A 21,809-nucleotide genomic window follows, 5' to 3' on the forward strand; every position below is an offset into this window, starting at 1 on the left:
AAGAAAAAAAAACATTGTGAAGTTGCCCCTAGAAAATCCACCCCATTTTTTTTCTGATCCCAGGCATGACATTTTAAACCATCAGCCTCTTAATAATTATAAAACTTGAATATTAAATGCCGAACTTACAGGTGATTTTGTAAATAACCAATAATTTCGAATGGAACTTTTTGTGATTGCAGGTGTATTTTTCAAATATTACTAATATGGTGAAGTCAAGAAGTTGAAACTGAAGTAGTTTGCAGATCGATTTTAATGAACAAAAAAAGTCTCAAAGAACCTGTAGGAAATATATTATACAAGTTTTGCACAAACAAGACTAACAGAAGATATAGAAAACGGAGGAGCCTGTGGCCATGAACACGGTAGGGGCACGAACACACACTCTTCCTGAACAGAGAACTCACTAAAACTGAGATCTGAAGATCAGAACAGTGACCAGGGATGTGATCTCAGGCTGAGCAGGGAAGTAAAACTTAGATCTAACTTCGGAATAATGGTCTGACTTTGAAAACCTTTAGAGATTTACGCAGAAATCCAGTTCTGTTTTTCATCCATTTTCTGAAACAGAAGACCAACTTCATTTAGCATTTAAAACATCCAGTGGTTTTCTATCTCTGCTCTATAAAATTATAAAATGTGCTTAAGTTTTCATTTGGAAAAATGTAGATTGAAATTAGCACAAACAAAAATATTATCCATACATTGAGTTTCGAGTAAGCAGCATCCCATAAATGCTCATGGATTAATTTATGTGATTGCCCATGTGCCTCCATTGACTGTGGTTGTGCTCCAAGCAACAAAAAAAAACCGAGAATGCTAAAACGGATAAAGTAGATGGAAAATTATTTGAAAACTGATTCAGGTGTCTTCACAACAGTAAAAACCTTTGGAAAGGACACAAGGCAGCAAGGCGTGCTTGTAACAGCCTGCAGGTGGTAGCAGCACTTCCAGTCCCCCAAAAGCTGACAGGAAATTAGTGCCTTTATTTAAATGCACAAAAATTTACAAGCTGAGATGCAGATGTAAAAAAAAATGCCTGGATAAAATTTAGTTTCAATGAAAAACAATTTTCCCCTTGCCTTGCTGGTTTTTAACATAGCAAGGAAACTGAAATTATGAAGCCAATGGAATCAAATTATAAACCACCATTTCAGTTTTTTCAGAGCCAATGGGAACATTTTTGGAGACTGTCATACTTATCAATTTCATCCTTTTCAACTAATTCACCACCATCCCTGTATCAGGTCTCTAAACACAGGAATACCTTGACTTACGTTCTGCGAACAAACTCATAACTCAATACGCTGGTATCAAATTCAATTTCCCAATTACAATAAATTGAAATGTGCAGTTTAAAAAATAAATAACAGAATGTAAAGAAAAAAAACTGGTCTTGTCTATGGCGGTTCTCAGTCTTCCAGGTCATGGTTAATTCTTGTCAATCTACTTCTGGGGGCAACTGGACTCGATTTTCTTCACTTGGAGGAAGTTTCACCAATAATCTGAAAGGAGTCTTCAGTTTGAATGAACTATGGGGAGTTTCCGAATGTACGCACCAGAGTTGAGGGCTGGTCTAAGTTGCAATGGCTTGCTATGTAAACGGGAGTTGTTGGGAGAAACTGGGTCTCAGGGGGTTGTTGTGTTAATGGGGTGTCATTGGGTGGAAACAAAGGTACAACTTCATTTGAAAGGGTGTCGCCATAATTCTCAAAGTAACAAGGGACAACCGTCTTAGATCACATGGACTGTGGTTCAGGTGGTAGTAACCAGACTGGTTCTGGTGCTGGATCTTTCCAGATGGTTTGGAAGGTGCAAATAGGCATAGCCTACCTGGTTTTTGTTAAGTATATTTATCTTGAATATCAACCGAAGATGCCAGAGGATATTTTATTTTGTGCACTATAACTTAATTTATTCACTACATGCTAAATGCTACAATGTATTGCAAATATTAACTAGCACACTTTATCACTAAACTTAATTTAGCAACGAGTGAATGCCAGCCCGCTTTTTGAAACTATCTAACCATCCCTGACTGCCTTGAATTTACCGTAATTTCCGGACTATTGAGCACATCTCAATATAAGCCGCACCGGCTTGCCGATCGCTATCTCGGGCTTCCTCCTGCGCGCTAAAACCGTCAAAGTCGTCTTCTTCGGTGTCAGAGTTGAATGGACTCAGAATTTCCCGGTCAAGTCAATGGTCCGATGTGACGAGGATAAACGTTTTAGAGGCGTGAAGCTCGTTAGCGTCCCCCACCCAAAATAGTCCATATATTAGCGGCATCGTTGTTTACGTGAAAAAAGTTGCAGCTTATCGTCCGGAAATTACTGTACTAATGAGTCCTCTTCCATTGATACTCATGCCGTCTGCTGCACTGAATCCCTACAAATGAGTCCTGCCTTCTCGCAAATTATACTTTGTCACAGTATCTCACCAACAACTTCTCCACCTCTTCATGGACAAGCCTTCAACATGTACATCTTCCTCCATGTTTTTTGATTATTTTCGCTGGGCTACCAAGGAGCAGGGGGCACTTCCAACAGTTTCTTAGCACCACTACATGGACAGCGCCACCATATCAGAGTCAAACGCTCATTTTTAACACAGATCTTTGCTTACATCCTAAAGCGAAAAAACTGAGTGGCGGCTCATCTCAGAAAATTCTTAAGTTGATGTACATAACGGGGGTGGTGTGGCTCACCGGTTGAGAGAGGTCGTCCTTGGAACCAGACATGCCTGGTTCAATTCCCTGTGCTCCTCCTAGCCTGTCAAAGTGTTGTTGAGCAAGATACTAAACCTGCTAACTGCTTGCAATGCTCAGTGGCTGCCTTCTGCTCATGGTTCATCCATGTTTGGTTAATTGCAGTGGTTGAATTTCACTGATGTGCTAATGTGACAATAAAGGTCTTTCTACTCGTAAGTCAAGGTTCCACTGTACATCATTGATCTGATTGGGACGCAAAAAAATAGTGCCAGTTGTGAGTCAACAAGCAGATGAGAAATGTTGGAGGATTGAAAGATAGTCCGCATACTCTTAATATCTGTTACAAGTTTGGGTAGGCTGTAGAAGCCAAGTTTGAAAACCCCGAAAATGTCTAAAAACCAACCACACAAATCTATTCTGTCCTCTAACATCTGGTGGTCGTTCAATACAGAACCTTACTGGAACACAGGAGAATTTAGGACAGTAACTGATGGTTGTTTCCCACGGATCCAAGAGCACATCTTAGCATTTCTGAACAGGTGCAGAACATTCTCACTGTTTTTGGAACTGGGTGTAGACCAACAGCAAAGGAAGAAGATGGAGGGGGGGCAGATTTCTGAGAATAAACTCTAGTTAAACAGATATCTGAGACAAAGCACAATTTAAGACAAATTTCAGACTGATTTCTCAAACTAATTTTTAATCTCAATAGTCACACTGTTTGAGCAAAGTTTCTTCCATTTTTACTTGACCCAACTCATTCAATTCAATGTAAGACAAACATCAGCAGCAGTTTGAATTACTAAATAAGTCAGCCTGTTGTCTCCATGTTTGGATTGACCAAAATAAAGGAACACTTTGTGAAGGGCTGGGCGTCAAAACACATCAGCCAGGTACTCTTTCACTCTCAAAGCCTCATTTTCCAGTGGAAACAACAAAAATACAAAACAGGAAGACAAACGAAACACGTCTCCCCTTAGTTTGGGATATTTGTTTTGCTTGAACCAACCAACCACCTAACTAGCTCCTCTGACAACAAGAAAACAAACAGTTGGATCAATTTGTAACACACACTGCTGTTTAAAACTAAACAACTTGCTGCAAGGAAAATAAACATGGCACTTAACCCAGTTTTTATTTTTTTCCAACAGCTAGTAACAACCAGTGACCTCCTATTGGCAGCATACCAGCACTGCTTGCTACAATTTTCAGGCTGATGTTGAGGAAGGTTAATTTTACCCTTTGACCTATTTTGGGTTGCTGCGTGGCAACCCAAGGTTACTGCCATTTAATTTGGAGTGCAATGGTGGTTGGTTGGCAGATCATTAATTATAAACCGAAAGAAAGACAGTGAAAATGTACCAGCATTTGGCTGATAGTTATTTCCCAGCCGGCTAGGAAAAGCAAATACTAACTTTTAATGCCATTCGATCCTAAGTGTCCGTCACAATTTGCCAACAGAACCTGCTTGGCCTCAACACCCAAGCTGGAGCGAAGGAGTCATCTGAACATCAGCATCCAGATTGAGTCTAACAATTGTAGAGCACTAATATCTAAAGGACAGTATGTGTAATGGTGAGTGGGGATGGAGAGTAGTCACTTGTTCTGGTATCTGAAGTCCCTCAGCACATGGTTGAGAGGTTGGATCTGGATCACTGGGGAAAGATTAACTTGTAGGATTTTCTGCGCTTTCCGGCGCGCTTCGTCCACTGAGCGCGAGTCATCCACTTTTACTACTTTCCATTTAAAACCGTTCTTGTGTTTCCAGCTGTTTTTCTGCCTGTTCGGGCTGCTCGGCTCTTTGGGGCTCCGTCCTTCTTGGTGGGGGCCATTACTCCTCCAGCCGTTGCTAGTCAGTTCTGTGTGAGTCTGTGGGAAAGCCCGGCCATTTGCATTGAAAACCGGCGCGGAATCTCCAATGAGGGCACCATCCAGTCGGACAGGGCATGACAGGCTCTTCTGGCTGAACAAGGCCACAGCTTTGGTGGGTGCCCCACCACCATTCTGGGAAGGCTGTAAAGGAATCCCTGACAGTGACTGGGGGAAATGCTTCGGAGAGATAAAAGATGGTGCCTCACAGGAGGATTCCCAGGATGTGTGAATTTGAAGTTTGGCAGTGTGGCAGCCTGACAGACCTTTGATGTTTGTCAGTCTGAGGTACGGCTGCGCCTGTGTGATTTCCATAGTCCGACCAGGGGTTCTGCTGCAGATAAGTGCACTGTGGTCCACCAACAGCTCGGGGGGCCGAACACCATGTATCCTGGGGTTGCTCCTTTCAGGTGTATTCCAAGATGGGTGCACCTCCCTCTTCTTAACCCTTACCCTTCTCCTCCTTTTTGCAGTGGGTCGGATATTCCTGTTGGGTTGTTTCAACATGTCTTCTGTCAGGGGTTGATTTGTGGAAGAGCGATAGCCATACACATCCTTGCTTCGCAACACGGTGGGCTTGTGACCCTCCTCACTCAGCTCCTGTAGGAAGGTTACCAGCTCGTCTGTGCTCGAGAGGTCGTGGGACATTGGGCTGAGGATCTTTAGAGCATCCAGGAGGACATTGTGACCTGCAGAGGAGATCCTTGACCAGGAATGAACTGCCCTTCGTTCCTCATTGGCGAACACCAATGGACGGCCAACCATCGGACCTCGCACCACATCAGCCATGTTACTAGTCCTGCAGAAAAAACAATGTTAAGTCAAGTAAAAATGGATAGTTCTTAAATATACTGTTTTTAATCCATTAAAGGCAAGATTTGTGTTGATGCTCCTTTTGAGTCTATATGAAAAGCATGGATGTCAGGGAGTGGAACTGATCTAGTCTGTAATATTTCCATGCAAACACGAGTCCCTTACGCTAATAATAATAACCTCTCCCATTTAGTCTAAAAATTGTTGTGGTTTTCCATCTCATTTTTTAGTGCTTTAAAATTACACTTCTTCGTCAAATCTATATTATTTTTCTTTGATGGAGGTATGCAGAGCCATATTGATCCCTGATGAGCTCTTGCCTATGCTTAAGTAACTTCCAAAAAAAATATCATACATATATATAATTTGTTGGGTGTTTTTTTTTTTCCAAGTCATGAAAGGAACCCTATCACAGAGGAATTTAAGAACCAACTGGTATTTCAACAGTGTAATTGCAGCACGTCATTGAAAGATCATCACCGAAGTATAAATTCTAACACCTCTGTGTTACTTAAGGCATAAGGTCCAAATTGAGTTGCCACAATAGTGTAAGAACTTTAATCATTTCCATGCAAAAGCAATTTAGGAACCTTTTCTGTCACTGATTCACACATTGTGTGCATTACTACCGCCATCTAGTAATTTATGTTCCAGTTAACCATAGAAAAACTACATTTTTTTAAAAGTAGGACCACGATCCCTTTAAGACTTTACAGTGACAAGAAAATTGAAGTGAGGCTATCCAGAGAACTTTAACAATGAATCTGCAATCATGGGTTTAATAAATTAACCAAGATGGTATTTGATGTCAAATCTGAGGGTGTGATTGTGGTTTGCTAAATTTGAGAACTTGACTGATAATAGGAGAAATAAACAGCAGCATTTTGTGGTGGATTGACTGATGGTTTCTAAGTGGGTTGTAGTAATTTCTGTTAAAAAACATTGCTACAATTGTTTCTTAAAGCCAAACCTAACCCCTTTCTGATAACTCTTATGCACAGCAAAACAGGTATGCATGCACACATAGCCATGGCAGTGCTACAATGTGGTCTGGAAAAAAATCCATTTGAAGAAACAAAAAAAAAAAAAAAAAAAAAAAACAAGAAAGAGAAAGGATTGATTACGGCAGAAAGGAGGATAGACAGTTTTGGTAAAACTCAGTCTGATTGTAAACGTTTCCCATAATTCCCCATGACTAATGCTCACAGGGATTCTCTACATTAGCGGTTTCATCTCTTGGCATGCTGTTTAATGCCTGACAGTGTGGGTCCTGATAAAACAATCGAGGCAAAAGAGATCCTTATTTTGCTAGTTCATGGGCCACCAAGTGAAAACATGAGTAAAACCTCAGATTTGCTGAAGAAAAGGCAGGCAGAGCGCGCACGTGCAGAGCTGTGTTGATGTTCAAATAAAAATTGTGTCATGTGAGTTTGGAAAATAGCCAATAGTCAATTTAGCAATTTAGTTATTTACCATTTTTCTGGATTAGCAAGTGTTCACTGGCAGACCAGTGAGGAAATAGGAGTTTCTCCTCTTGACCTTCGGGATCACTTGAATTCTGTTTAAAATAAGTTAAATCTAAAGATGACCACGATATTTATTAATTGTTGGAAGTTATTTAGAAGTCTTTCCAGAGTTGGGTCTGTCTTCTGTCCAACATACTTAGACAATCTTTTAAACATGTATTTGAAAGCAAGCTTGTATTGATGATTTTACTGCTGATGACTTTGGCACAGCTACAACTACATTAGAAAATGGGCTGGGAATATAATCTGCCAAAATCCTCGATTTACTAGCATAAGTACTTGATCTGGGGCCCCAAAATGGTTGGCCTCCACTTGATATGTCTGTATTTATTTCAGATTTTTGAGGAGTTTCCACCGAGAATGTTACACTACTTAAGTGGAAGAGATGCTGATCAGCATGCCACAGGCTCCAGAAAGGTCAGAATGTGCTCCTGTCACATGACATCACACTTAGCACCACACACCAACACAATCATCATCTTGTGGGAAATGTTGTTGATGAAAAGAATCACATGGGACTAGAACGGTCTTGCCTTTTTTCTAGACCCCTGGTTTCCTATACATCCCTGAGAATAGCCATATTTTGCAGTTAATTATTTATTAAGATACCATTAGAAAACAAGTCAGCCCATTTGAAAATCTGACACTCTCCTTGCTATTATTGCACACTGAAACGAATCGTAAATCTTTTAAAAATAGTTTGAACTTATACTAGCATTATTCCGTTAGCAAACCCAATTCAAATTCTTTATTTTAAGCAACCCATTTGTTTTCGTAATACATCAAGTGTGTTTTAATCCCTGGCTTGACTGACTTATTGACTGCAGCTTGGCCTTCAACAACATTATTCCCTCCAAGCTGGTCTTGAAGCTCACTAATCTGGGTTTGGACAACTCCATCTGGAGTTGGATATTTGACATCCTGACCAACAAGTCACAGGTGGTGAGAATTGGCAGGCACATCTTCTCCAAGTTGGTCCTAAACACAAGAACACCACGGGGCTGTGTCCTCAACCCCCTCCTATACTCCCTGCCTACCCATAACTGTACATTCATGCACACCTCTGATTCCATCTTTAAGTTTGCTGATGACATTACAGTTGTGGGCCTCTGCTTGAATTTTATTTTATTTTTTCATTTTTCTATAAACTTCTATAAACTACTCTTTTGTTACAGAAAATTATAGTAAATCCCCCAAATCACACATGAACACATCATGATCTCAAACTCCCGTTCTCTGTACATGTACATCAGTTTCTCTTGCAAGTTGTATTCATAGTGAAACTACATCTGTGCTTGCAGCTGCATGGCTACAAAACAGTAAATTAAGAGCAAGCAGCCACAAATGGCTGTGATTGGTTTGGTAACCGGTGAATAGGGAGCGCTTGATTTGAGGTGCCAGAGGAGGGGCTATAAAACCCCCAGCAATAAATCATCCATCTTGATATTTATGTTCGTCTGTATCGAATCTGCTAGGTAGTTGTTGATTCACTGGAATGATCAGTTGAAAGTGTGGCGATGATGAGCTCTACTGGCTTCCGCTGTGTCGTGTTGCTAATACAAACTCAATTATAAATAAAATGAATATTAGAACTCCTCCATTCTCCTATATTGGGTACGATTTCCTGGAACTTAAAATTTGGAAACTGCTGAGGACATGAAGCCCAAAACACAATTCCAGGTATTTTCCAAGGTTGGCGGGAGCACTGATGTGACTTTCCACAACAGCAGCTTTAGGCGGCTCAATTTCGGCAAAAATGTTTTGTTTTTCTTTCCGAAAAACAGTCACACACAATAACAAAGTCAGTTATTTTAGGAACCTTACAAGCACAGTGTCAATATTGTTGTTGTTCAAAGGCTCATTTTAACACAAAATAAGAACTTCACTGAAACTGGACACAGTGAGTTTCATCAAGATTTGCCGGGATTTTTCTTTTAAAATTACCGGTAAACAGTCGTGTAATTTCATCAAGAACAGTAAATACATTGTCTTGAAATCCTGAAAATGCTCAGCGTTGCCACTGTTGTAGTAACTGTATTTCTGAGATACTTTCCCAATTGTGGGCATGTCATTTAAGGTACTACTATGTAAAACAGCATTTGAAAAGAAAAAGACCTTCTCAAGTCACTTCCATCTGAAAAACAATTTACTGAAAAGTTTTACTTAGAGAGCTTTTTCCTTTCCACCATGGCTCCACAATTCACTTGAGGTTTGAGGAGGGCGCATTCTTTTGCTTCCCTCATATTCCAGAATGTGTTTTGCTTTGAGGTGATGGAAAAGATTGCCTGTGTTGCCGCCCTTTACAACCACCGTCGTCCAACATAATTTACAAATTACTGTTTTCTACTCATTAGTTGTGTCCCAATTCAGGGCTGCATCCTCCCGAGGCTGCATTTTAAAAGGCAGACTGCATCACATCGGCAACGAGGCTGTCCCATTTTGAAGGCTCCTTCAATTGCAGCCATTGTCAGCTTAATGTGAAATATTCATCGGCTAGAACAGGTCAAACTTCCCAAAAAATGCATTCTGCTCCAACCTTGAGTTTTTGAAGATTATTTGAAACAAGAAAAAAAAAATGTAATTTGATATTATATTGAATAACTATTTGTTTAGATTCTGACAATGTTCATCATTTATCATCTTTGTAAAAAAGTTAGATTGTGGTTCTTTTGTACTACACACACAAAATGATAAATAAAAATCAGGGTATACTTTGTTTTCCAGAAGCTAACATTGAACCACAAATTAGAGGGGAGACTGACAGCCTGTCAATGTATCAGATGCCATTCCAGTAGAATACATGATTTTCTAAAAGGCAGACTGGACTTGGGACGAAGACCTAAAACATTGATGTTTGGAGTCATGACAGAGCATTTTGTAAATGACATGCTGAAATTATGATTAGAGATGTGTTTAACCAAAGTGTAAACCAATGTGTTTTACCAAAGCTGTTAAAAAAATAAACAAATCCTATATTATTTACTCAGGACTTTAAAAAACAGATTCACCATGTCATCCATGAAACTGAAATTATGACCACATACAAAAAAAATACTGAACAGCATTATATACATGTATATTCTTCAGTAAGGTAAAGATCTAAGCCTGCTCTACAATCAGACTACTTTGAGTGGTTCCCCACCTTCTGTTGTTAGGTTAGTCCTTCCTATTTTTTCTAAAATGAGTATTTAACCACCTTGTGGAAACAATGGCGTCGTGGTCTATATATAGTGGTGCACCCCCAAGTTCTGATTGGCCAGTCCTCAAAAGTGTCTAGCCAAGCCCTCTCAGGCTCATCTGGACAGGTCCACCTATTTATTGCCACAACTGTTTTCAAGGAATACATCCAGCAGCATTTTCAATAAGTCTACGTCAAGATGTACAATTGTGTATATTCCTAGCACATTAAACTAAAAATAGATTGCAAATAGCCTTACTGAATAAAAAAGGACACTTTCTGTCAATTTTATGTAAATGCAGCATACAAATAGGGAGAGTAGGTTTTCAGTTTCATATCTTATATTTTAAGAATGTGATTAAAATCCTCGCTGTCGTGATATCTGTACCTTACATTGACTTTTTTGGGCTCTCTTGCGGAACCATTGAATCACATGAACTAGTCACATGACTTGCAGCCACTGGCTAAGATCAGCTGTTTTTCTTACTTGTGCTTTCAACCTTGTTTAAAAATGTAATTACTGATCATTTATAATTGTAAATAGCTCTGAATTATTACATTGGTATTATTCCATTCTTGTCAAAAATTATGAAAGGACTAATTTTGACAACCATAACCCGACATGTATTCCGCAAAAGAAGTTATCTTGGAAAACAAATCTTTGTTTTGCTTCAATGGGCAAACACAGCTCTACCAGTTATCATAGTGTACTCAATTAACCAAACAGGACCTACCTTACCTAGTGTACTCTGTTTAGTCTACCACTTACTTGGATACCCAAAACTGTTTAGCCCTACAACAGGTTGAGTTTTTACAGCCCATATCAGAGTCATTATCTAATAACTTTCAAGGTATAAGTTCTACTTAATAAGATTGTCTGCACAATTGATTAGTAAAAATAGTTATATTGTGAATATGGCAATAAGTATGCTCTACACACGACAAACAGAGGAGGGATAGTGAATACATAGGTAAAAGGTTGGAAATGCTAGGTAGGTGGCCTAAGGCAAGACTAAACAGGAGATAAATAGATGGGTTGAAATAAGACCTGAAGTTAGATTGTGGGACAGAAGAGGATGTAGACGATAGGGTTGGGTGGAGGCAGATGATTTGCTGACGCAATCCCTAAAGGGAGTAGTTGAAAGAGAAAGACGTCATGGGGTGTTCAGTGGCTTCTCAGACTATTACCGTCTGCCCCTACCATATGTACTGCGGTGTGTTAATTCCAATAGAAAGGACACATGGAAGTGAGGTAGGAATTCAGGGTACAGTGCTCTTGGATGCTTACGGTACATCTCCCTGGTGTGGTGTTCCGGGGATCTCCAACCAGGAGGAAGCCCCGAGGAAGACCCAGGACACGCTGGAGACTGTGTCTCGGGTGGCCTGGGAACCTTGGCTGGGACCTCAATAGAGGATGAATGCAAAAACTATATCCAGGTATTCAACCCCGAGAAAGGTGCAGTTGACCCAAATGAAACATGTTACTCCTGGCCCTTCCCACTGTTCAAGTTGAAGGCAGGTGTATACACCTTGATGAGCGGATTGGGTCAAATGAGTTAAGGTATGACCTCACTGGCAAAGATGTTGCTATTACTATATTCAAATGAGACCGATTTAAAAAACAGAAGTGTCCATGTTTTGTTTCATTAGAGGACTCTCTTCACCTTTAGGGCTGTGTTGGTCCAGGAAACCCCTTTCATAAGGCCTAAATACCTTAAACTCTTCAGTAGGAAACTTCAAATAGTCTTTACAACTAGAGGCAAAATGTATTCCAAAAATGAAGAACAATTGCTGTGATAAGATTAATTCAGAGAATTTGTGCCAGTAGATGACATACAGGGTTGTCAGGTTTTTGTTTGTTTTTTAAGCCGGTAACTTAACTAAGGTGGGATGGTAAATCAAAACATTCGACTTTTTTCTCAAACTATTAAAACAAATGTGTTGTGAAGCTTACAAGGAATAAACTACCAGGGTATTTTTAAGTATGATTTTTTTTCCCTACACAAAATAAACAGCAAACACTCTTAAATATTTGCATTCGACCCTTTGTCCTTTTACCATGTGTGTAATCAAAACTCAATTTAGTTTTCCTTAATATTGCAGAGATTCAAACAGAATACACCCATGCAGCTTTATGGTAACTATCACCAAAAACTACTTCATGACCCAATTAGGCATTCTAGTTTTCTAGATCCTGTGATCCTCTGTCATAAGAGATGCTTTGCAGAACCATTTAAGTATATAAACACCTTCAGGACAATCTTTCAAATCACTAAGAAAAGTTATAACTGTTACTGACATTTAGTGATCATTTTAAAAGGGACATTTACGAACTATCTGAGAAAAGTAAGTCTTACACCAACCACTACCTTGGTTTAACTGTGACCAACCAATACAAACAGACATTTTTCATCATGTATTACATCCATGAGTCTTTCGGTTAAAACTACATTTCTGTTGTAATAACTTGGTATTGAGCACTAATAACATTTAAATCACTTTATCAAAAACTTCTAGTTGATTTACTTTCTTCAACCACGGTGTCAGCTTGCAGTTGTTGGAATAACCTGTATAATGGCATGGGGCATTTTGTTTATGCATTTCATTGATATTAATTGGGTCATAATGTCAAAAGGTATGAATTCAAATAATTGATGCAGCCTCAGGGGGGGCATGGGCTACTGTCTCCCTGAGCCGGTCCCAAGTCCGGATAAATGCAGAGGCTTGCGTCAGGAAGGGCATCCAATGTAATACTCATGCCACAACCACACATGCGAATCAAACGTAATAATCAGGTCAAACCGGATTGGTCCAGGCCTGGGTTAACAACAACAACCACCACCGGTACCGATGATCTACAGGGTACAGAAGGAAAATGGGCTCTTGTAGGTCAAAGAAGGAGAGAAGGAAGGTGTGTTCGGAAGCAGAAAGAGAGGAAAGGAAAGCCATGACACTGGGACGGAGTAGCGACTTTGAATATCAGGACTTTGACAAGAGAAGGTTGAGAGTTGGTCGACATGATGCAGAGAAGGAAGGTGGATATACTGCGTGGTGGGAGACCAGGTGTAAAGGTAGTAAGGCTACAAGCTAAGGAGCAGGCTTTAGGTTGTACTATCATGGTACTGACAGGAAGAGAAATGGAGTAGGAGTTATCTTGAAGGAGGTGTTTGTTAGTAATGTTCTGGAGGTCAAAAGAATGTCAGATAGACTCGTGAGTCTGAAACTAGAAATTGAAGGTGTGATGCTCAATGTTGTAAGAGGGTATGCCCTGCAGGTGGAATGGCTGTTGGATAAGGAGAAGTTCTGGAATGAGTTAGATGAAGTGATGCAGAATATCCCCAGAGATGTGAGAGCGGTAATTGGTGCAGACTTCAGTGGTCATGCTGGAGCAGGCAATGGAGCGGATGAAGAAGTGATGGGCAGATATGGATTACAGGATAGGAACACAGAGGGACAGATGGTGGTAGACTTAGAGGATGAAAATGGCTGTAGTGAGCACTTTCTTTCCATAAAAAGACAGGAACATAGGGTAACTTATAAGGGCGGAGGTAGGAGCACACAGCATTGTGTTGACAAGGTAACGTGAAAGAGATCAGTGACTGGAAAGTAGTTGTGAGTGCAGCCAGACAACATAGGATTCCAGTCCTAGAGCAAGAGGACATAGGCAGCACAGAGAACAAAGTGGTAGATTCTGAAAAGGGGGGGTGTTGTATGGTTTTCAGGGAGGAATTGAGAAAGGCTCTGGGTGGTCAGGGAGAGACAAGACAGGAACATAGGGTAACAGCTAGTGTTATCGGGAAGACAGGCAGGAGAGTAGTTGGTGTATCATCTGGAAGGAAAGTAGATAAGGAGACTTTGTGGTGGAACGAGGAAGTGCACGAGTATGTACAGAGAATGCAGTTAGCAAAGAAAAAGTGGGACACTGAGGGGACTAAACAGAACAGACAGGGGTACAGGGAGATGTAACATTAGGTAAAAATAGAGGTTGTAAAGGCAAAACAAATGGCAGACGATGACTTGTATGCTCAATTGGACATTGAGGGAGAGAATGAGCTATATCGGTTGGCAGAACAGAAAGGTTGTACAACAGGTAAAGATTATTAAGGAAAGAGGGAAATGTATTGATTGATGCTAGAAGAGTGGTGAGAAGATGGAAAGAGTGCTTTGAAGAGCTGACGAACAAGGAAAATGAATGTTAGGCAAGGGTAGAAGAGGTGACTATTGGAGACCACAAAGTAGCAGAGATTAGTAAAAGTGAGGAAAGCATTGAGGCGGATGAAGAGTTGAAAGGCAGTTGGTGCTGATGATATACCTGTGGGAGGTGTCTAGGAGAGGCAGTGGTAGAGTTTCTGACCAGAGTATTCAAACAGGATCTTAGAGAGTGAAAAGATGCCTGGGGAAGGGAGGAAAGGTTGGAGAGTGCCTATTTTTAAGAATAAGGGGGATGTGCAGAATTGCAGCAACTATAGAGGGATAAAGTTGATGAGCTGTACAATGAAGTTATGGGAAAGTGTCGTGGAAACTAGACAGAGCACAAGTCAGCATTTGTGAACAGCAGTATGGCTTAATACTTAAGAGTACTACAGATGCAGTATTTGCTTTGAGAATGCTAATAGAAGTACAGAGGGAGCTGCATTGTGTTTTGTTAGACCTAGAAAAGGCATGACAAGGTGCCAAGAGGAACTCTGGTAATATATGAGGAAGTTTGGAGTGGCAGAGAAGTATGTTAGACTGATGCAGGTCGTGTATGCTAGCTGTGAGACAGTGGCGAGGTGTGCTGTAGGGGTTACAGAGAAGTTCAAGTTGGGACTCCATCAGGAATCTGCTCTGAGCCCTTTCCTGTTTGCATTTAAGAGCAGCGAGTATGTGGAAAAGAGGTGAAGAGATGGATTCAAACAAGTCGGAATTGGTGGAGAAAAGTATCAGGGGTACTTTGAGATAGAAGACTATCAGCCAGAATAACAGGAAAGGTGTACAAAACAGTGGTGTGACCAGTGAAGCTGTATGGCCTAGAAACAGTTACAATGACAAAAAGATAGGAGGCATGGTACGAGGTTGCATAGATGAAGATGCTTTGGTTCTCTTTGAGACTGACCAAGATGGACGGGATCAGGAATGAGTCTCAGAGGAACAGCACGCTAGATGTATTGGAGAGAAGGTCAGGGAAGCCTGACTGAGATGGTTCGGTCATGTACAGAGGAGGGATAGTGAATATTTTGGTAGATGGATGCTGGAATTTGAGTTGCCAGGCAGGAGGTCTGCCTGGAAGGAAGACCAAAGAGAAGATACTTCTCTTTATTGAATATTTCACCGGGGAGAATAAAAGGTCCCATGGTAGTCATCCACAAGGGCGCAAAGACGAATTTAGATTTTTAAGAATTTAAATATTCTGTACTATTTGAATCCAATTTCTAAATTATTTGGTTGCAGTATTTGGCAGTTTCATCAAGTAAGAAACGAAAACGTACCTCTGCCATTTGGACAAGGAATCAGCAAACCCAACTGATTCATTCAGTGCAAGAGGTCATCAGAATAAGGCCAGTACAAACATACACACAAAAATGTACATAACTGTATGATCCCATGCCTGTTCATTGTAAACAATACTTTAAGCAAGTATACATATCGTAATTTTATTGTTGGTAGCTCATATTTGATTGATCATTTAAAAAGACTAGCATGCAAGGAAAAAGTGTGACCCCTGGTCTAATCTATAGAAATTCTTTTCCTCTGAGAAAATCATTCCTCTTCCCAGCATGTTTGTAATATAATATTAACACATGATAATAAGAAATCATTCCTGAGTGGAATCAGTAACAAGAAAATCCATCAAGTACAGGAGTGGCTCAAAACATTTACAGAAGCACTTCACAAAGCTGCCATTTCTTGGCCTTGATAGAGCATTTTCAATTGTTTCATTGATATGGATAAGTTCTTCACTTTACCATAAAATCTTCACAACATTAAAATGGAGATTTTTCTGAGATACCCCTCAGAACAATATCAAATGTGTCTACACTGTGGTCAGCAACCGAATGCCATGGCTGAGAAAAGATCAACAGTACAGGCAAAATATTCACTAATGCTGTCAGTCTTCATCCCAAGGTCACTTTTAGAATGAATTATAAGTATTATTGAAACACACTTGTACCTATCAGTCCTGTAGGTTCACTCCTCGAGGTAGCAACATCAGGGACATGTGAAATGTGCAGTGTGTCAGGCTGCTGACTGAGGTTAAGACATATGCATCTCAGCATGGCATGTCTTTTTTTCCCCCAGACATTCTCTGTTCGACAGTCAGCCAGGGGTAGAGCAGGATCATCTAGAAATAGACTGAGATAGCGAAGAAACTCCTCAGGGCCACCAGATGTTGATAGCAATCCTCCTAAAATGCATCGTGTTTTTTTTTGTTTTTTTTTTGGGGGGGGGGGGTGAATTAACTGCAGGCATACCTTGCTGCTCAGTCTCTCTTGAAAAGTTGACGGAGTACTGCAAAGGATACTCAAGCTGATTTCCAAACCTTTGATTCAGAAGTAACATTACTGATCCTATTCAGATAGTGGACTAGTAAACGTATTCTTTTCCCCAGTGGGGATCCTGGAGGGCTAGTCGGGTTATACTGATTTTTGTCTGCCATGTGATTTGCAGATTTGAATAAGAAGCTATGACCGAAACCCGTGATTATCATTAAGAACCAAATGCTGCAAGAGACACGTCTGCATCCTTAGCACATCAAATACATTTACATTGTCTCATTAGGGTCTTTCTGAGCAGCTCACTGTCACAGATTCTGCGTGAGGTTTCCACAATGTCTGGCCAGCATTGGAAGAGTAGAGTGTCTGACTTAGTTACAGTATCTTGGGGACCTTGCCATAAGCATTAATAGGGTATGCCAATAGAAACCACATCTGCATCACTTCTGACACTTGGTCTATTTGCCGGGCTCAAGAAAGAGACCAAGGGGGTCACAAATTTTGGATTTGTGACTTAATAGATCGGGTTTGAGATACAAACAGCCAAAAACACTATCATCCACAAGGTGTCTCCTAATTAGCTTTAAAGCAAGGTGGGTGTGTTGGAGCCTCGTGTGGAGCCACATCTCAGTCACTTCAAAACCAGTCAGTTGAAGTGGTTCGGGTACGCAATAAAGACGCCTCCTGGATACCACCCATTGAGGTACTCCAGGTATGTCCACTTGGTAGGAGGTTGACTTTGGAGGGGACACACATGCCTGGGTTGACATTGGGTCTGTTGTCAAGACCCCAGCACTGGATAAGCGGTGGGAAAATGATTAATAACACTGTATGTGTCATCAAAGTCATGCTATGTATTTGTCTTGCAAATCACATATGATACATTTAGGTGTGCTTTGGGACATCACTTACATTTTACTCTCGGTTCTTTTCAGTTGTTCAAAGCCATTGCACATCAAAAAACAGAGCCCTTGGAACAGACATGACTTTCAGTCAGCCTCCACAATCTGACAGGTTGTTAGGACTTAGCTTGTTTTCGTTCAATAGCCATGTTGGGCAATTACAAAATCAGCAATGACTAGCCTGTCCAGATTGGCTAGTTTTAAATCATTCATTACCTGGTTTCTGAGTATATTCTCAAGTCTTCCAGGTGATGATCTGTAACTCTTCAATCTTATAGTGGAAACTGAACAGAGTTTCTTTCCTTGGAGCTGTTCTACCTTTCACCTGAGAGGGTTCTTCAGTTCTAAAGACTGTGTGGTGTTTTCAGTAGATAGCCACTAAGGTTGAGGGTGGCCACTGGTCAATATTGAAAGGCATTTGTTGCGTTGAGTGTGTACATGTGCAGCAGTTGGGTTGAATTTGGTGTGCTATGTTGATGTATGAGTCTTTATGTATGTCATTTGGGGAAAAACAAGATAAGGATTTGGGGAACTCATCTGAGTTGGAAGTCACAACCTAGACAAAAAAAAAAGAAAGACTGGCAGAATATCAGCTCTGCAATTACATGACCTGTGCCAAAGAATGTCAGTCTGTCACTGACAAAGCTGGTTACTTGGTTGTCTGGTTACAGTTGCTTCTACTTAGTAGAATAGAGCCATTGTTATGGTACAATTTCCTTTGGTATTGGGCCTACTTCAAGTGAGTCCGCCATCTTGGAGGGCTTTGTATAGTAACACCACAAATAAACCATTTGACCTCACCTGATTTACACTGGAATAAGAAATGTATGATGGCACTACAAAAACAATTTTGAAATATTAAGTTGATTGAGAATCATCCAGGGTCAAAATATTGCACTTGATAAGCAAATGCCATAGTCAAGACAAACAATTGTCCAAGGGAGCTACCAGCTAACTGATCAGAAAGCTAACAAGTGCAAACTAGACCTCATAAAGTACATTTGAGCACTCAATTTGCACAAAAGACGAATTTATTAAAATTTGTATAATCACAATACCTTGACCAGAAGAAAAAAAAAGTGCTGCATAGATATTACAGCTGTTTATATATAGAATGAGTTTCAATTTGATCTTTCAGAGTACACTATACAAAACTAAAGGATATGATTCTTAAAGAAGCAGCTAGGTCATCCTGAAAATGTAACTTAGTCCAGTGAATCAGCAGTTGTGTTGCTTCATTTTTATACAGTAAGCTTGGTAGCGCACCACTTGTAGTAGCGCACCTCTTATAGTTTAGCAATGCACAAGAGAACCAAATACTGCTTCTTAATTGGTTTGAATGGACGCTGCTGATTCCACCTGCCCCACAGTCAAATCGAATGCAGAGTTCCTTTGTGACCATCCAGGGTAGGAAAATTTGTCTTGCTTGGAAATGCTGCAAGATGGACTCTGGTTGCTAAATGGTCAATAAGGTATGGGTTGATGGCAAGGACTTATTAACCCTCATTGGTGTCGAGAGCTTGTCATAATGTGTTGTTAAGGCAACTGACTACAATCACGGAACTTGAACAGTTTCGATAATAGTCAAACTAACACCCAAATGAACAAGCAGCATTGTTTCTGTATAAGGACTGTGTAGTTGTGTTTGGATGGATCTGTCAAGATCTCAGTCATCCAGGGCATGGTGCTCACTGTGAAATATCCTCAGAGATATTTACTTTCGTAAAAAAAGTTGTTTCACCTCTAATCCAAGGGATCATTTAATGTCATTTCCATTAGATCTGAAAAAGCAAGCCCCCTTGGCTTGGAGGAGAAACCTATTTAAGACAGTAATCGTTAAGACAGTCATCTCGCCAAGTTCAACAGCAAGATTTTTCAGCAACTATTTAGTGTAACCACATATACCATTTGGGCCTGAGCGAGGAACTACGATATATCAGTCTTGTTGTCATTAAGGTAGCCAAGCTACAATATGATAGCTAGGACAAAAGCAGTGCTCCGCCAAGTATTAAAATACATGGGAGTTTTTTTTTCTTCTTTTCCATTGCTCTTTTCCCCCGAAAGGACATGATAGGTAAAATAAGTAGAATACTATTCATTTTTTAACTTGACTGATCACAAATAATTGCTTAATAGGTGGTCCCTTAGATTAACAATGACAACTAGCTAGCTTGTATAGGTGAAGCTAGGAACCGTTCGAAAAACGTGCGCAATTATGTGGCTCTACAGCGCCCCCCTGTTCCAAGCGCCAAAAAGCCTTAATTGTGATCTATTTTAGTAATTCAGCTTCTTGAGCTGAACCACATAGAAAGTCACATAATGGCCACCCTGAAGCCCAATTAAAACTTCCAGCGGTTTCTCAAAAGAAGTCGCCATTGCTAAGGCAGAATTGTTAACCGCCAGCACCAGGCTTTCCTCGCCAAACACTCGCAGCAATCTTTCCTCTGTCTGAGCAGCTAACGTTAGTTGTTGAGGAAACCTCACAAAAACCGGGCAGCCTGGCCCTCCTCTCGACACTAGAAACCCGACAGATCTGCTGAGTCGAGCATTTAAAGGTTACAGAAACAAGTAGAAGTCCGCAACAATAAAGGGAAATTACCTCTCGGCCGTGCAGTCTCGGCATCTGCCGGTAGCCGCTACGCCGACGCTCCACGGTAAAATGGCTGCAACAACAGCGGTGTGGATGACAGACCAGAGAAGAGAGGCGGAGGCTGCCGGGGAGAACCGACGGAGGGCGGGCTATAACTCCGCCGAGGGTGGGGTGGGGGTGGGGAACAGGCGTAAGAGACAGAAATAATGTGTTATTACCAGGAAATTGTCTCCAACATGGATAAAAAAAATTACCAGGTGCGTGGACAGGAGACAGTCCAAGGAAAAGCGATTATTTAAGGAAAATCCCATTCAAGTAGAAATCTGACACCAAGCCGAAACTGTGACGTACGAGGTGGGTGGGACTTGGATTTATTTTCGTTTTCTAGCTCAAACTGTTAGCATCAGCAACTAGCCAACCCAGCAAGCTAGTACTGGAGATTAGCTGATGAATGAAATGGCAGCCCTAGTTGTAAATTAGAAGACACTCTAAAGCCGGAATAACATCTAATTTCAACCATATTTCGGCATTTCTAACTATTGATAATGCAGGGATTTTTATATACAGAAGAACCAAGATTCACCAAAACAGTGCATGAGTAACACCCTATTTCCCTGTGGTAAGTGTGTCAGGCGCCATAAACTAATGTAAGCATTACATTGAATTTTTGCAGTGAAAATGTTAGACAAAAAATGGCAGGTCTGAGCCTGATGGAACTCTAGACATCTTACACTAGCATACAGCATACATGGTTTCTCAAAAATAATTGTGAGTGAAGAATGTGTTCAATGAAACTATGCAGATGACCAGAGATCAATGCAGTAGAGTTTACTGTTTACATTTCCTTGCAATTGCATGCATTTTATTTATTGTTTTGTTTTTTTGTTGTTGTTTTTTTGTTTTGTTTTTTTGTCTCCCTATCTGGCTTCACGATGGACAGTTAAATAAGACTACGGACTACAATTTTTTATAACCGATGTGCACATGCACATTTCTAACATGAAATGTTCCCTATCAACTCATGTTGGGTGGAAATAAAGGAGTCCGCAACATCCCTTTTTGATAACCCTTCTCTTTGTTCAACAACTTTCATTTGTTTCTAACCCTTCATTGCTTTCTGAGGGGCTCCCCAGCAACTCAATACTGTTTAATATTGTTAATAATCTTGTTGTGACATCAGGTCTATTATACATCAAACTTGTTTTTACTACCTTCAGTGTGTTTGGCAGTGTGTTTGGTGACATATACTACACAATTTCCAAGCAGTCTAGGTATACATGCATTAGCTACTCCACAACAGATATTCACATAAGTCAGTATAATATGTCTGAGAATGGTAACTTTAAACAGGTTGATATCCAGTACTGTGGAACTTATACAACATCTCTATCTTTCTACACACAACAAATGTTTGTGTTTGTGTGTAAAATGTATTCCAAACAGAAAAACGACTAAGATAAAAACATAGGTCTGTTAGAGCCGAGATAAAGGTGATGGTCAAAAGATAGGCAACAATAAAGATGACATAACGATACTCTTGTGTAATTCCGTTGGCTAAAGGAAGAAAACAGCAGAACTTTGGACCCCATTAAAATCGGGGTTACCTAAACATGGATGAAAATAGGGATGATAGTGACACCAATAAAAACACTTGGGGCAAAAGAACAATTATAAAAAAAAGGTTTGACACAACGCCGATATTGCGTGAGATGCATGTCCTCTGGCCTTACACCACCACCTTACATTAT

General features: G+C 40.5%; 1 protein-coding gene across 1 annotated transcript; it reads right to left on the reverse strand.

Moving 5' to 3' along the window:
• Positions 1-238: 238 nt before the first annotated feature.
• ccdc71 (coiled-coil domain containing 71) lies at positions 239-20,189 on the reverse strand. Its single transcript, XM_086150075.1, has 2 exons — positions 20,071-20,189; positions 239-5,378 (listed from the first exon to the last, which is right to left on the reverse strand). Exon 2 carries the CDS (start codon positions 5,366-5,368, stop codon positions 4,307-4,309), a length of 1,062 nt encoding a protein of 353 aa, XP_086006201.1. The 5' UTR covers positions 5,369-5,378; positions 20,071-20,189; the 3' UTR covers positions 239-4,306.
• Positions 20,190-21,809: the final 1,620 nt, after the last annotated feature.

This window comes from Fistularia commersonii, chromosome 7 (genome assembly GCF_037954325.1).
Source record: "Fistularia commersonii isolate RoL2024-O1a breed Wild chromosome 7, RoL_Fcom_v1.0, whole genome shotgun sequence".
NCBI lineage: Eukaryota > Metazoa > Chordata > Actinopteri > Syngnathiformes > Fistulariidae > Fistularia > Fistularia commersonii.